The sequence below is a fragment of the Dryobates pubescens genome, chromosome 4 (assembly GCF_014839835.1).
Source record: "Dryobates pubescens isolate bDryPub1 chromosome 4, bDryPub1.pri, whole genome shotgun sequence".
Classification (NCBI taxonomy): Eukaryota; Metazoa; Chordata; class Aves; order Piciformes; family Picidae; genus Dryobates; species Dryobates pubescens.
The window spans coordinates 35,459,572-35,477,071 of record NC_071615.1 but is presented as its reverse complement, the minus strand read 5'-3'; the positions used below and the strand labels follow the sequence as shown (position 1 = coordinate 35,477,071).

Genomic DNA, 17,500 nt, shown 5'->3' with positions numbered 1-17,500 from the left:
TTATGCTACCTAAGTCACACAGACAGACAAAAAATTAACTGTTGGTTGCTCCACAGTTGGCAAAGGTAACAGAGGGTACACACAAGGGAATTCATCACTAGCAGAATGGAAATAGAAGTTTTAATGCCTCTGAGAGTGTGTTCATTTGCACCCTGCATTAAGCCTGATCTCCAGAGTCAAGATCAAAAGTGCCTAGACATGTTCTCACCAGAAATGTCTTAACTTCATAATTCATTCTCTACACAAGAAGTTCATTGACTTTAGCTACAGAATGTAAGCAAACAGATGGCTTATGCTGCCAGGAATGTGCTGAAGATTTCAAGAAATATAAATCCAGAGGATTCAGAAATTTCTCTGAACCCAAGAGAGAGGGCAGAAAAAGAAGGAGGAGAAGGGAAGTAATAGACAAAAATCACCTACACATATCACACCTTCTAAAATAAGAACACAAAAGAGCAACACAGACATCCTTGGCTTTACATCTGAGTCATCAAATACAAGCTAGAAAATAAAGCTAGAGAAGGGAGGTTAGAAAAGAGTAGCTAGAGCTCGGTGTGTGATGTGCAACTGAAAGATACTTGCTGACATGAAGCAGGTATGAGCCCGTATTGCTTAACCAGCACAACACAGCACAAGAAATTGGGGTGGGATGTCTTAAAAAGCCAAAATAATATAAAGATGCCTTTCCCTTTTGTTTTAAAACAGAAGACTACAAAAATGCCCCAAACATTCAAGATAAATTAGCTCAGAAGCATAAGCATAAAGAGTGGAACAACACTATTGCATTACAGAATCACAGACTTGTTTCAGCTGGAAAAGACCTTTAAGATCATTGAGTGCAAGCACTACCAAATTCTGCCAAGTCTGGTGCCAAACTGTGGCCCTTAGCACCACATCTACGGATCTGAACACCACATCTATGGCCCTAATCAGCTTTAAACCAACTTGTACAGCAGCACTGCGTGCTTTGGGTTTAAAAAAAAAGGCAATATGCAGGCAACTAAAATTTCCAGCACATTTTCTAATCTGAAGTCCTCAAAAACTTCTTATGCTCACACCTGGAGTGAGAAAGTGCTGGTTAGCTCTTACTATTATTTTTAAGAGGAGAAGATGCCATTCTTTTACCAGCTGGCATTGTCAGCCCCTGCCCCCCAGGCGGGCTGAAGGCACAAACAAAATGCATGCACCCTCTTCCACTCAACAGCTGCTCCAGCAACGCACCTCCCAGCAACAATGTGGAGCCTCTTTTCATCAACTTTCAAGCAATAATGAATGCATTTGTGGCTGTGACAAGTTGTAGAGCACTCAAAAGTATGATCCTCAATTATTTTTCTTACAGTTCTCCCCCTTCTTTCTTTTAATACTTTCTTAATATTCCTGAAAAGGTAATTTAGTCTGAGAGCAAAGACTTGCGAGTATAGAATTTGTCTGGTTTTTAATGCTACTTAAAATGAAAAGCAGACTGTAACAAACCACGACTCGTCGTCTTCCCACAGTAAGGGTCGTTCTCCATGTACAAGATCAGAAGGGGAATGCTGCCTGGAAAAGTACCCTTGAAACAATAATCTAAAAAAGCAGCTGTCTCAGAAGCCACAAAATGTATTCAGGATTGAAATTCATTAGCCGTCACTTCTGCACATAAACACAAGCGGCCAGGATCTGATTGGGAAGTAGCTTTAACTCCTGCCTCCCCCACAGCATGTTCCAGGCATAACAAGCACCTTTTGCCTGGAAATTAAGACGGGGCAAACAAGAGATGATGCTGCTTTTCCCCCCTCACCCCCTGACTGGCTCACTCAAGAAGCAATGGATCTCAGATCTGGTCCCTGCAGCCTGAAGGTATTCAAGCTCCTGCCTCCCACAGGGAGCCCTCCAGGTCAGCCACACTTAATTTGCTTGGGGCACCTTTCTCCCCTTCCTTTTGAACTAAACCTGGCTGATCCAGAAGGGAAAGGTTGCCTGGAACAGAAGGGTGAAACAAATCAGAGTCAACCTAATGCCCAAGAGCTGGGAATAAACTCTTGTCTCTTCACGCTGTCGTTTCGAGGTTTGTGTTTCCAGGTTTTTTTAACCTTTAGTCATTTCAGTTTAAGGAAAAAAAAGCACAACCCCTTAACACAGATGGGCTAGGGAGTAGAGACCAGCATTCCAGTCTCCTTACTCCCAGGTCACTGAAGTTCAATGATTAATGCAGTATCAGAGAAGCTCCTACAGCTTGCATTATTGAAGTAGAACCAATGTGCAGCCAATAAAAACAGTGGAGGTCCTCCCAACTGGACTATTTTAGACTTCAGTGCTAGAAGATGTGCATCTAAACGTGCAATGCCCAGGTGGAAATAGGTTAGAGGTCTCCTGCTTCTTGGATGAATGCTTGAACAAGCATATTATACACCAAACATATCTCAAGAAGAACTTGCACTAACTTCAGCTTTTAGTTTTGAATCAAGTGGACAGATATGCTTGATGTACACCACCTTGATTCAGACACTTCAGCCTAGAGAATACCAAGAGTTGAAGCCTCCTGCCTGTCTGCAAGCATTTGCCAGTGGGTCATTTTAGGTAAACAAGCTCAAATCACATTTTGTAACCCAAACTTCAGAGATCATTTCATTCTGCTTCTTTCCTACTTTTTTAAAATCTCAATGCACAAGTTGGAAACTACTACTAGGTCTTTCCTGGATCTCACCTCTGGTTCACTCAGTGGTAAAGTGGGAGTAAATTCTCCTGAGAGTTGGTATATTCAAATGAAGCTTATATTCATCTGGAGTCAGCACATTAAATTTTGTTTACATCTAAGGAAAGCTCTTTGTGCATCTCTATAACAGTGTTGACATAACTTGTGGGTTAGTAAAACAGTTCTAGCAAAATAAAAACTCCCTCCTAATTCTCTTCCTAATAAAGGGTGCATTGCTATGTGTGTTTAATACCCATGTTTTAAAGATAATATTGGCTGCTTTCATCTGTAACAGCTTTGTTAATGCTTTTGTAAATCAAATCTTCCTTAGTGGCAGCCTTCCCCTCGTGCAAGACGGAAGAATGAAATCATTCGGGAAAAATTATATAGACAAGTTCCCACTGAAAAAAACAAAATGGCAAAGAGAGAGCCACAAAGTCCCATTCCCTCCCTCCCAACAAACTGAAGTTTCATGCAAACTGAAAGAAGGCTAGAAGTTAAATCTTGTGGCTTTTAAATAGTTTCTCTCTTATTCAACCCAGAACAGGAAAGCTAGGAGCTTAAACTCCTGACCAGCTGCAGAATATTGCTGGAGCAGACAGATCTCAGTGGAAAGAGATATTAGGATTATATGGTCTAACAGCAAAAATATTTTATTTTCCTTAGTTCCAGGAGAGGTCTGGGACTTTGGATCATTTTAAGGAAACATGTGCATTTTAACTGAAAAAAAGGGCATATTGTACATGTTGAATGGCTGTCACATGCTCTAAGACCTCATCATTAATCTGAAGGTAATTAAAAGAGGGTGGAGAAAAAACCAAACACAATCTCAAAAAGAAATGAACCTCACCACTCACAACTGAAAACTAGCAATTGTGAAAGCTCTCTCTACAGTTTGTATTTGTATTCTGGTTGATAAAATACAAAATCCACATTCACCTACTCCATATTCCCCTAACTTCCCTCAGACACCCTGACAAAAACAAGAGGGAGATGAAGAGACTGTAAACATCTGCTGAGTGTATTTGAAGTTCCACATTTATCTCAGCTGCTGGAAAGGGAAAAGAGAGAAGCATTCACACTGTATCAATATTCCTGAGTTAAACTCACTTATGCTTTTCAATGATTTTCTGTCCATTATAATTCCTGCCCCATATAGAGTTTTTGTAGCAAATAAACATTCACAGATGATTCAATATACAGAATTAAGAATGTGATTACATCCTGTGCTGTACATGGTTAAATGAAGTAACAGCAAAGTGTGTGCTCACTGCTAAAGAGACAAACTGCACAAGCAAAACAGCCCACTATTTCTAAGGGGTCACTGCATTCCTCTTTATTTTTCACTATGACATAGAAGGACATCCCCATGACAGCAGAAATAGCACTAGAATAATTTAACAAAAGAAATAGCACAAGAAGAATTTATCAAAAGGTATAAAATCAGTGAAGTGATCATGGTCACCAAAAACTGATTACTGTATAATTTCCCCAGCAAGCTGTGGTCAATTCCGTGAGCTTATTTTTGACTGAAGGAAAAGAGAACAATATCAGAACTGACTCCACACAGCCCTTACTTGTGGGAGAAAAGCAGCAGGAAAAAGCTGAAGATCATTTAGCTGTGTGAGCAGAGATCAGAAAGCACATTATATTTTTGGCAGCCACTAAAGATGTGTCACGGCAGAAGCAGATGAGATAGCACCAAAGTGCAAAACAACTGACTGGATTAATCACCTACATCCTTTAATTTCTTTGGCCCTTACTGAAAGGTACTTAATCTAGCAGATCAAGAAAGGGCAGCTAAATTAAAAATAACACCTTCATGCACAAGGTGACAAGCCATCTTTCAATTTATAAAGAAAAGCCTTATATATATATATATATGTATGTTACTATGACATGACTTGAAACACTTGTGAAACACAACAGAAGCTTCTGGAGTTCCTTTATACTAATTTAAAATAAACAAACAATGCCCCTTTGGCAAAGTAATTTTTCTTCTTCCACTGAAAAGATATAGAAAAACATTTATTTGCCAGAGAGAGAGAGGTGTGTGTGTAAAATCAGCTCACTGTAACATTTCCTTCACAGAAAATCAACACTGATTAACATCTGTGGAAGTCTGAATGACTCCAGCCAGACAGGCAGTGATTGCATGGGCTAATGACCTGGGCTCTCTTTGCCCTAGCCATGCTGTAAATTGCTGTAAGAGGGACTTCAACCTGAATTTATCACTTGCCAGAGTAAGCAACTTGCACTCCTGCAACACATTTTTGACCTCCTCTTTTTCAGCTAGCCCTAGGTGTAAGGTTCACCTTACGTGGGAAACTCAGACTTGGGCCAAAAATATATTATCACATCAAGGACTATTTTCTTTGCATTACAAAGCAAAGAAGCTTTTAATTCTAAAACACATTTAACAATCAGCTTATATTCTGGGAAATAACACAACTAGCACCTGAAAATACCTACTTTTACACTCCATTTTGCTGTTTTTCACTCTGTTTCAAAATAAGCAATCAGTATTTTTCTTTCCTATATTCCAACTGTAAATTGCTTTAAGAATGCTATGGAGCAACAGACAAAGGCTGTTGACTAGTGAAATTGTTAAGAATCCAGGTGTCAAAAGCCAACACCTCACTATAAGCAAAGGTTAAAGAATACTATGTCAACTAGGTAAATACATCATTGCAGAATAGTAATATCCAAGAAATGTCTTCATCTTTTCTGAGAATAAATTTCTTGGGGGTTGGGGGGAAAAAAAAAAAAGAGGAAGGGATTTTCTTATTTTCTTACTTCAGTATATTCTATTTCCGTCATTATTTGCAAGAGTTACAATCAGTAGAACTGAAGCTTGCAGCAGTTTGGAGACCTGGACACATAGAAAGCGATTACTCTACATCAAGTTAGAAGACAGTTAATAGGAAAAACAGGAACACAACTCCAACCAGTATTTTCTTAGAGGGCTGGCAGCAAACTGTCAGATGCATGTGTGACCTCAAAACAACCTTTTGCCAGATGCCTCTTTAACCTCTTACAATTACATCAACTTCTAAAAAGGCTGGGACATCTTACCATTTTCCTCCTTTGGTGATGCAAATTAGGAAGATGTGCTTAAAAGCCAGATTAAAACTGTTTGGTTGTGTGTATTTTTGTCTGTCCTAAAGCCCTAAAATAAAGCCCTCTAATACAGCAGCACATAATTCTTCTGTCTCTCCAGAATTAAAACTGCTGTACAAGTTAAATAAGAAGCCTCCATATTCTGGTTTTTTCCTTCCCTTGAGACAGTGTTCAAAACCAGGTAATTTTTGAGATAGCTGTGAGTTAAGGGGGTAAGATAAAGTAATCAGTAAACAACTTTTAATACTATTTACCACTTTAAAGTTGTTGTGGGGTTTTTTTCTTCCTAAAAAGTATGTTACACATCCTGCAATTGCCATCAGAGGCCAACACAATGTTTCATATTATTTATCTGCTAACACTCAAAGAAGGGCATTTCTGTAAATTCAAAAGTCAGCAAATTTGGAGTGTGGAAGCATCACAAATGCGTTTCAGGGGCTCACATCTTAGAAAGCAAAAAAAAACTAACCACCCAAAAATAAATGCTACAAAAAGAAAAGTAGGTCATGTACACTGAAGTGCTGAAAATACTAACATCTGATTTGTGGCAGTGAGATAACTGCTTTTAAAATCTAGAGGTGTACAACCAAAATGAAGGATTGCACAGTTCTTTGTCAACAGAAGCTGGCTTTGACGAGGCATGAAAAAGAAAGATTCCCTGTGCAATACAGAACCCAAGCAAAAAAAAATCCTTTAAGAAATATACCTCCTTATACAGGAAAACAATGAATTTCAGTTGTTCTGTAACCCAGTTCCTTTAATCTGCATAAGAGATGCTGAGTTCACTCAACCAAATCACTACTGGCTTTCAGAATACAATCAACACATGCTTTTCAACAGTATTAATATAGCATGAAGCTTGTGCTCCTAATTATTCATGTTTTTGCATTCTGTTTTTTCCCCCTGCTGTAAAATATGCAAATTTACTTCTTTGTGTTATTTAGGTCCCACATGGGCCTCAACAGATCTGTTTGGAAGGAATTACAAGCCAACATCTTGATACATGCTGTCAACATTTCAAGCTTCATTATTTTTATTAGGTTGGAATGCCATTCTAGATTTGATATTAGGCTTTAAAAAGCTTTTTATAAATCTGGTGAAAACCTACAGTCTAATAAAATGGTGTACTGATAATTACTACTACTCTGTGTGTATGTGCATGAAAGAGAAAGAAAAGCCCCACAACTCTTGAACACAAGAAAAATCCCCATCTAGTGGTACTACTGAAAAACACAGTTTGTTTTTGTGCAAAATTAGTACCCAAGAGGATTAGTTTGACTTCATTACTGAATGAAGGGTAGCCATTACCTCCTTATGCAACTAAAGAACAGGAACAGGAGAGGACTGTTTCTTCTGAATTCCTCCTCCTCCCTTTTCAGTCAACTCTCTAAAATTCAACACCTAACTGCGCATAAATCCCATAAAGCAGCACCTTGAAAAACAAAACACTTCATACAGTAACTTCTGGGTTTGCATCACAAGTACTCACTTACAGGCTGACATGTATAAACTATTCTTTAAATACAAATATGAAAAGAGTTCTCCAAATCTCAGCTTGCATGAAATGCTTTTAATCTGAAATGACATAATGAAATAATAGCTTGATTATTACAAAAACTGCAAGGCTAGAAATAGCTACACAGGCACTGAGTGTTATATTAAAAAAAAAGGTAACACAAAGCCATTGATGCAAAAAGGTAAAGGACATTGAGACACTGCCTGCTTCCAACTGGCACAAAGCCTTCTGCATTTCTTTAAAGTAATAGTATATTTTAAAACACTGCAGCAGCCCAGCCTTCCTTACGAGCACCGCTAAAAGCTCTTTAAAAATTAATGACAAAACAGTGTAGAGATTCAGAGGAATCTACTACACATTACTACTGACTCCTTGAAAACAAACAGCAGCAGGAACTCTAAGATTTTACAAAGCTTTGGATGCTTTCAACTTTGAGGTGTGTACACAAAGGGGGGGGAACCAAAAAAATATTTGAGTTGTAGTAATAAACTAGTACAATTTGGGAGGATTACTATATTACATTTCCTTTTCATAATAGACTCACTCCTAAAGATTTCAAAATACGCATTCCTCTCAGAAACAAACACCTAAGAAGCTCTTTAATAGCTATGCAGAGATCTCCATTACTAAGATCAGTATGAAAATACTACTACCTTATTGTAGCATGCAATTTATCCCGTTCTTCCTTCCACAACAAAAAGTACCCCATAAATCTGCATGCAGAATAAATTCATGGCAAAACAGAAATGGGGAGTTGGAGAGGCACAATATAGATAAAATTGGTCTGCAGGAACAGTCAAGATATCCAGAACTAAAGACTGACTTAGGTTGATTCATTTACTTTTCTACAACTTCAATACAGAATACTTTCTGATTTAAGGATGCCCTTTTGCAATGTAACCACAGTTAATAAAGGGAAACATCCATCTGGCTGTAAATCATATTCTCCACAGTCCCTGAGTCCTGAGTGAGGATGCTCCAGCCTACAGATGAGGATGATTCTGCATAAAGGAATTACAATAGTGAATTAACCAAGTTATATAAATACTGAATACCTCAGAAGAAGGTTCAGGTCCCTCATTTAGGAGACAAAGTTTGGATGTCTTGCAGAGATTAAAAGAGTAAATCACACTTGACCATCAAAATTCTGCTATCATTCACCACAACTTAACAAATTAATGATGTACTCTTTTTGCATCCTGTTATGTTCCTGGCTTTGTCACAGCATGTGGTAGTGATGTTCTACAACACCTTGCTTATCAAACAAAAAATTCCTGAACTTTCCACCTAACACCAGTTCTCTCCTACTTTCTGATTAAGAAGGAAATATTAGCCTCATGCTGTATTCCACCTCACAGGATGAAATATGATTGTTTCCACCTCCTTTTCTGTGTGGTTTTTAATGCTGGTGCAAGCCTGGCCACATTTGCTCTGTATAGCTCCTTCTCTTCAGGTATCACCACTGAAACAGAAGGTACATGTTGGTTAACTTCACAGATCCAAGACTGACTTAAATGCCACAAGTTCTTATTGGGAAGAGATTTCAAAGCACTTAATTTCTTACATATATGACTACTTCTGTTCTCCAACAGGCAAAAATCAGGCTTGCTCCAACAGTGAGAAGCATAACAAAATTTGATTACTAATTCTAGATGGCCTCCAAGAATCTAGGAAAGCACAGGAGGGAAAAGGGGGGTTTACAGAGCAAGAGTACCTGAGGTACTTTCAGTACCTGAAGGGAGCCTACAGGGAAGCTGGAGGGACTATTTATAAGGGGCATGTGGTGATAGGGCAAGGAGCAATGGTTTTCAACTAGAGCAGGGTGGATTTAGACTGGACGTCAGGAGGAAGTTCTTTACTATGAGGGTGGTGAGACACTGAAGCGTGTTGCCTAGAGAAATTGTGGAGGCCTAATCCCCTGAGGACATATTTTTCCCTCTTCTTTCTCCAAGAAATAAAAGGAAATCACTCCTGCCCACATCCACAGATTATGAGTGAACTAGGCTTTTTGTTCTTTCATGCTTTGACTGAAACACTGGGCTTAGGAACCAACTTAAAACATGAGAAATTAAATTCTTCAAGACTGTTCATTGCCCACAGCAGTATTCACACTAATGGTCCTATAATCCTACAGAGATTTGTTGAAGTCATTTAGTGCTGGTATTCTAGAATATTTTACACCTACATTTTAAAAAGGTTTCAGAAACACCCCCCCCACAATCTGTGTAATACAAAGGCGACTAGCAGAATAGCTAAGTGTTAGGGTTTGTATGCTTTGTTGGACTGCCTCCATTCCTTGATAAAAAAACCTCTAGATAAGTATGCCCTTAAGTGCTGACCTACAATTCTTCAAACTACAGTTCTGACCTAAAATTCTGCAACTACATCCTGACCTACAATTCTGCAACTACATCCATCTAGCAAGACAGCTGATATGCTTCACAGCCAAGGTTGATGGCAATTCTTCTGCCCAGTAGAAGTCGGTGAAGATGAAATCACAGTCCATTTCATTACAGTTTGATAAATTAACTGGTCTGAGCAAAAATGAATAAGAAATAAGGAAGATTCAAGTAAACCTGATAGTTGTTAAGTTTGTATTTAACAGATGAATTTGATATGAGTTTTTATGAAGCAAGTTTAAATAGTCCTTGATAGAACTTCAGGAAAAAAGAATAAAGTCAAATTGAATCCAAACCCAGAAACAGCAATTGTGGGATACAAGCAACACTTGGGTGCAGAACTCTGTGCCAGTTACAGAATTGGAAACTCTAAATGGTCTCCAGCCTCTTTTAGGATGACAGTATGTCTCCTCTGACCCTTTCATGATGCAAGAGCTGAAGCGATTTGAAGTAGCCATCAAAACCAGCGCAGATGAACAAGCTCTAGTGGAAAACAACCATTAAACATCACCAGAGTCACAGATGTGAAATCAGAATTGTTTTAATGAAGCAGTATTACAAAGAATACACATTCTCCTCAGAAAGATTGTCACTAGTCTCATATTGTTAGATCTTAATAGTCTAGAGGCTTTTGTGACTTGAAACTGCTCAAGAAATAAAACTTACATGGACAAACACTGTAAGAGTCCTCCTAAAACCAAGTGAAAAAAATCACAGCAGCAGAAGCTGGTATTAATGATGACAGATTTACAAGGAGGAAAACACAAATTTCCAGAAGAGGAAAAAGGAAAGGATCAGTTACAGCATGACAGCAATGAATTTTTATCTTCTGCACACTTGAGCCATCTGACAAGACTGTGAAAGAGCTTGGGTAGAGTTGCAAATTTAACCAGTTCAGAGATGAGTAAACTTTGGATTAGTTTTTGAGTAGCAAAAAGACTTTGACCATCCTACACTCCATAATTTTCATGAAACTAAGCATGACTAGAAATACACAGATACTTCTTGGCTTCTAATATAAAAATGACTTTGAGGGTAATAGTAAAAGGAAGGATTCTGAAACAACCCCCAGTCCTGTAACAGCTACAGTAAGATATTCTCTTCTCACAACTCTAGTCATAAATCTAGAAGCCTCAGCTTTAAGCTTTCTTGTTTTGTAAGGAGGAAACTTCTCCTTGCTCAGAATATGAGAGGAAAACAAGAAATCTAAGTTTTTCAATGCTCTTGAACGTTCATACCTACCTAAATAAAATTTCAGCCATTTAGAACAAATTATGAGAGCAGGAATATCCTTCAGGAAAAGTAAGAATTCTGAACCGTTTTTATCATGGCTTCTCTTAACTTTTCATTTTGTAAGTACCTCAAAGAACTTTTTGCATTTCAAAGATGATAAGAATAATTTTATACAGAAGCACCACTTACCCACAATAACAAATCCATCTGCTTCTCTCTCCGGCACTGTAACCTTCTTTGACTCTTGACTTTTTCGGAAGAAGCTGAACATAGCCTCTTTTTTTCTGCTTCTTCTAAGCTGTTACCTAAAATAATGACAAAACATGTTAAATAATTGTATTTACTGTAAGAATTTAACACCATGCTAAAGCCACAACCATAACATTGCATCTTACTCTTTATTACTAGGTTTGAAACACCAAGCATTTGATGTCAGATAGATCACCAGTAAGTTGAAATAGTAACAACATCAACAGGACAGAAGAAAGTGAAGTATAAAAGCCTCTTCTGTAAAAATTATTAATGGAACCATTAAAAAAAAACAGACAAACAAACAAAAAAAACACAACAACAAATAACCAAAAAACACCCCAAACTTCAACCTTTCTAAATAGAATTGAAAAAAGGAAACTCTCTTCAGCATTTACCCAGCACATTTCCTTATTTTTCTGTTTCTTTAGATTGTTGTTAGACAAACTTTCTCAACACAGTTAGTTGTAAAGCATCTAAATCTTGAAGTCTAAAACATGATCCTGTAGAAAATGCAGCTCTGTAACACATGAATACTTCAATGAAGCAAATTTCATCAGAGACTTTCAGTCTTCAGTGTCTGTGCGTCAATTGAAAAGAGCAACACACCCACCCCAACAATCTTAGCATAGTTTCTGAGATACTTGGGTGTATTTCATTAACAGTTGCCACTGATTCCCTTAAAAGAAACTGCAAGAAAATCCTATGCTGCCATTTTTCCCTAGCTGTAATTCATTAAAAGAATCTTCCGAAGTAACTAAGAATTCACCAGTTTACCACAGCTAGTATAAAACAAGGAAACCAGGGGGATAAAATCATCAGCTGCAAAAATCTATGCTCAGTATCTATCTCAAGACTGGCAGATTACACAGAAGCAATTCTGAATAGCTTTAAAGGGACAAATTCATATTTAAAACCCCATGAGCATTCATTAAGCCAGAACACAGGCAGTTGGGCCAGCTTTTACAAAACTGAGTCCTAGGAGCCACTCCATAAACATGGATACACCATGAAACATTCTTTGAAGCAAATTCTCTAATTTTTCTGAACTTTAAGACTCAAGGAAGTTTCTCTTATTCCAAGAAAAGCTCTATAAGGAAGTGGCACTCTTATGAAGAACAGCCAACAAAGCTATACAAAGCACATCTTCACAGGCTCAGCTCACTGAGAGGACTACCAACCTAACACCACTACTGAATGCAGTAACTTAGGGTCTCCTCAGCCTCTTCCCACAACAGCAGCTCCATCCCTAGCAATGGGATGGTAAGAAAGGGAAAGAGACACCGCAGCAGCAGTCACCCTTTGAAGATGCCGTCACTTCCAGCCCTTGAGGGCTGAACTTGGGACCAATGGACACCAGTTTATGGAGTAGTCTGTGACTGAAACAGGCTGTGTGCCAAATGCAGAGAGGATGGTTTAAAGAAAGGTATGTGATGATCTTCTCTGCTAAATTATCAATATAAAACTGGGAAAAGTGGAATAATGTAGAGTTTGAGAAGCAGAATCCTGGTTTACTTCGCAGGCACCAACATTTAAAGGAGAAGGGACAGACAAACCAAGAGCAACAAATTTAACAAAGAAGCATTAGATGGTGGGAAAAAGAGAAGAGTCTTATCATGCAGTGTTTGGATTACAAAATAAATAAAGAAGAATATATACATATATATATATAAAGAAAGGAAAGATAACAATCCTGGATTAATTGTCTGCCAGAACTTCTTACTTCCCATCCAAGTGTTCATGATACCATAACCAAGACTTTTTTTGCCCTAGACAGGGACCTGTATCAACTGACTGCATAATCAGCACTGACTATTCACCAGATATAAAGTGCCTCACACTCTGCTCTTACAAGTGATTGCAAACCCTTCCCTACTCCAGATCACAGTTTCATGTGAAGTGTAAGCACTGGCTTTCAGGAACAGAACATAAATAGAACATGGCAAAGGCAGCAAAGATTTAAACTCTGGTCTGACACCTGAGACTTGAAGACTGAATATCCAGCAGGCTGCCCAGCTACTGCTTGCTTTCGCTGACACAGTGCAATTTCCAGCAACCAAAGAAACTACACTAATGCTCACAAGAGGATGACTAGTGATCCAATGTCAGGTATGCAGCAATTAAAAAATAAATGTTACTTGTCTGCACTTTATTCCTTTTTCTGCTTGTTTTCCTACTTTACTATGTGAAATACTGGTATTTCCAGTTCCGTGGAGATTACACAGTAGAAACTCCTAATTATCTCATTTATTCCTTACCTTCCCCCACACCCAGGCTCAACACATGGCGCCAGCAGCATATTCCTTTTTCAGCCCTCAGGGAATAAGTCTTCTCCTGCTACCAATTAGAGTTGTCAGTCCCATAGCTCAAGTGGTAAAAACCTGTGCTGTAATGCTCAAGAGTCAGGTTTCTGCTCCAATGATGTATGAAGGAGAGGCAGTTGTGGAACAGTTTAAAATGCAATTTTACCTTCATCCTAAGTGTGCAACAACAAGAAGCAAAATCAACGTGATGTGTCAAATCTTACAGACAGCTTTGGTAAAGGCTCAGGTTCCAGTCAGCCACTTCAGGTGCCAGAGCTGCAGTTGCTCCAGTTACACTTTTTTACTCCTTGAGATCTGCACTGCTGTACAATTTTCAGCTCTACCACATAGTGTTCCATTGCCCTTCTTTCTTGCACAAAGAAAAGCATCTTAATCAGTATATACATGGCACAGTAGAGTTGTATAGGGAACCATGCATTTAAATCCTGCATATTTAACACACCTAAACTTCACTGCCGACATTTCCATTCAGAGGAAATTAAGAATCACTAGCCAAATTAATGTTACAAGCACTTTCTCATACTAGATTTTTTTCCCTTTAATTAACAGAAGGCAGCCTGGTATCCCAATTTTTTTCTAAACCCCACATTATTAATCCTATTCATGTACATTAATTTTTATCTTGTAGCTGCTAGCAGTATTTCTCAAACAGAAAACAAAACAAAACCACACATCCTTTGCTTAAAGAAACTAATAAAAATATCCCCTAAGCTCAGACCTGAAAGTTCTTATGCAGTTAAAATCACTGCTCCAGCAGTAAGAAAATAACATACGTTGTGTTTTGTGACTGGGAATGTTAGGGGGAAGTGGTAAGAAATCACATATTGAAAAGACTAAGGTGCTCAATGAGGCTGTTTCCTCCTCTGGGTATTCACCACTTAGAAACAAAACTTCTGGTTGTAGATCTCAGGTCTGCATAGCTCATATTGGGGATGGAGTATTTCTGTACCTTTGCTGAAGGGAATATTAAATTTTCATTAAATGATAAAGAATGACTAAGAAAACAGAGGAGCACAGAAAGAAAAATTAGAGCTCTATGCAGTACAGCCAGGTAAAGGAAAAGCTGCAGACAGGCAACGCTGGGATATTTGTGATATTTGCTCTCTGAAGAATTTTATCAAGTGTGTTACTTCAAAAGTAATCATAAATCTCTCCAGTAACAGGAAATGCAACCCCTACATTTCTTGAGTTACATGTTAAAAACAGAACAAAGCCCCTGTCCAACAAAGAAACACAGAGCTGAATGGAAACACTCGTGCTCTTGAAGATAACAACACAGTTTAAGCACTTGCAGAATCAGGCTGGAGTTTTACTACTTGCAGATAAGATGAGGTTTCAGTAAATGAAAGCTGAGAACAACCAGTTTCCACACAAGTTTTATTTCAGAGTAAAAATTACATTTGAAGTTTGTGGACCCTGATGCATGGCTACACAGACTAGAGGAAAAAAAATAAATAAAGGAAGAAAAAAAAAAAACCAACAAACCAACTTAGTTGTGGGTTTGGTTTTTTTTCTTCCCCAAAAGCTGTCAGCACAAAATCACTGAAAATACACCCTCCATTCAGACACAGCACCAGGTTCCTGCAGGAATTTCTCTTATATAGCACAGCACTTTCCCCTTCCAGATGGGATTGATTTTATTTCTATAGGAGACCTGAAATTGAATTCACTGCCTAAAGATAAAAATCTCCCTTGGTAGGGATATACAATTCCCTTCTCCTCATGTTTCCTCCTCACCAAAAAGTGAGCACAATTTTTTCTTTCTCCACTCTCAGTCGCTGATAGTTAAGAATAAGGCTTTTGGCAGCGCTTCAGTCATTAGCAAGTAATCAACTGTGAACTACAGCAGTTCTGAGCGGCTGCAAAAAATAGTTTGTCTTTCCCGAGGCTCACAGAGCATAGGTAGGATTGGACAAAGATGGGTTACAGAGCTGCACAAAGGAGTTAATTTAATCCTCCTGCATTTTGTCAGTCTCCTTTGACAAGAAGTATGGGTGACCTTTGAGCCAAACTAATATGTTAAATCCAATAGAAAATTTCTATACAATGAAGATCCCAGCATATTTAGCTTTACTTTTCAGCTTTTCACTGCATGTTTACAAGTGACAGGATGAGAAAGGCAATTTAATATTAAACCCATCAATGATACAGACTTAGATGAAGACAGGATGCCCACGAATATAACAAAACAGAATTGCAGTGGCACTGCGGGAAATGACATAAATGATGACATGAGGTCAGAACAAGAAACAAAACTGACTATAGGAATGCACCAGAATAATTTTACACCTAGCTCTTTAAGCTATATTATCTATGGAAGGAGATAACAGAGCATCAGAGCAATTCTCTCTTCCAGATCAGCATCTGCTGAAGCATTCAGAAAAGGAGCAAGATGTCTACAGTCCTGTAAAGCTCTGCTTATGACATAAGAACAACCACTTTAAGAGCCAAAAAGGTATCTGTGACACCAAAACAGAAGTTTAAAAGCTTTTGGTAAGTTACTAAACAAAGAAGAACAAGAAAACAAACAAACAAACCCCAACAACACCAAAACAAATATTTCATAGAATTATCGAATGGTTTGAGTTGGAAGGGACCTTAAAGACCATCTAGTTCCAACACCCCTGTCATGGGCAGGGACACCTCCCACCAGACCAGGTTTCTTTTATCTGGCATGAACATTAGGCATATTCCTTTAGTTTTCACTTCTTGGAAACAGAAGAGTCAGGAAAGTAAGTGTCAAGAGAAATAAGAATACAAAAAGTGGATACATGCAAAACACTAACAAAGACATTCTTGTTCACACAAAATGTGAATATTTAAAGTTTTCATAAAGTTCAAGGGATGCAGAAATACCAAGAACTATGCAACCCAAATTAACCAAGCATAAAAAACACTCCAAGATGCTGAATCGTGAGAACTCAACCACAATCAAGTCAGCTACTAAATGCAGAGATGATAAAAGCAAAGATAGGAGTGAAATAACAGTACTCAAACCAGTGTCAACATTTAGTGGTTGGACTTCATGATCTTAGAGGTCTTTTCCAACTAAAACAATTCTATGATTCTGCTATTCAAAACCCTCAAGAAGATAGAGAATGCTAAAACAGAAACCAAGTTAGATACGATGCAATAGCCAATAGACTGAACCTTACTTCTTTGCCTGCAAACAGTTCTTCTCACAACCAACCTTCAACAGCTGCGAGGCGTGATACAGACAAGCATTTGTAAGAACTTCTACCTGCTTTTCTGACAACTTCTTCTTTCTAACAATTTCTACCTGGTTGTCTACCCTTCAAATGTGGCAAATAGCCCTGTAAAAGCAACTCTGTAGCTGCCTGCTACATCTTCCTCCTTTACAGTTACAAGATCTCTCCTTTAAAGTCTCTGAAGATATGCTAAGGAGATAGGTTTATTCTCTTGCAAGTAAGCTACTGAAAAGATGAATGGCATAGTGACACTAAGGAGATGACAGCCAGTTACACCCCATCAGAGATACAACCCCCCCAGCATTCCCCTTTGCAGTCACATGCCGATTCTGCACAGCTTCTGGCAGTAGCTTACTTCCTTGGCAGGCTGGTTCAGCTTGTCGAGCTATCACCACGCTAACCTAGCCAACCAACAGAGAACACTCTGTGCTGATTAGGAAGATGAACTAACCCATAACAGGTCAGAACAGCCAGCCAGCACACAGGCAGCATCAAGATCAGCCTTTTAAGCCACAGCAGAATTAGATTTTCTCAATTTTACCCTGAAACAAAGCTTCTGGAAACAGGAAATCACAGAACCACAGAACACCTGCAGTTGGAAATGACCTCTGGAGTCACCTTGTCCAACCCCCTACTTCAGCAGGGACCACTACAGCTGGTTGCCCAGGACCAGTTCCAGATGGCTTTTGAGCATCTCCAAGGAACGTGACTCCACAATCCCCCTGGGCAACCACTGCCAGTGCTCGCTCAGGCTCACAAATGTTTCCTCAGAGGGA

General features: G+C 38.6%; 1 protein-coding gene across 1 annotated transcript in view; it reads right to left on the bottom strand.

The window, feature by feature from the left end:
• The window catches only part of UMAD1 (UBAP1-MVB12-associated (UMA) domain containing 1), a 76,551-nt gene extending 65,309 nt beyond the window's left edge, over positions 1-11,242 (bottom strand). The window contains exon 1 of the mRNA XM_054161388.1: positions 11,132-11,242. Coding sequence (XP_054017363.1) covers positions 11,132-11,213 — 82 coding nt within the window. The 5' untranslated portion in view covers positions 11,214-11,242. The remainder of the gene's footprint in view (positions 1-11,131) is intronic.
• Between the last annotated feature and the right edge of the window lie 6,258 nt (positions 11,243-17,500).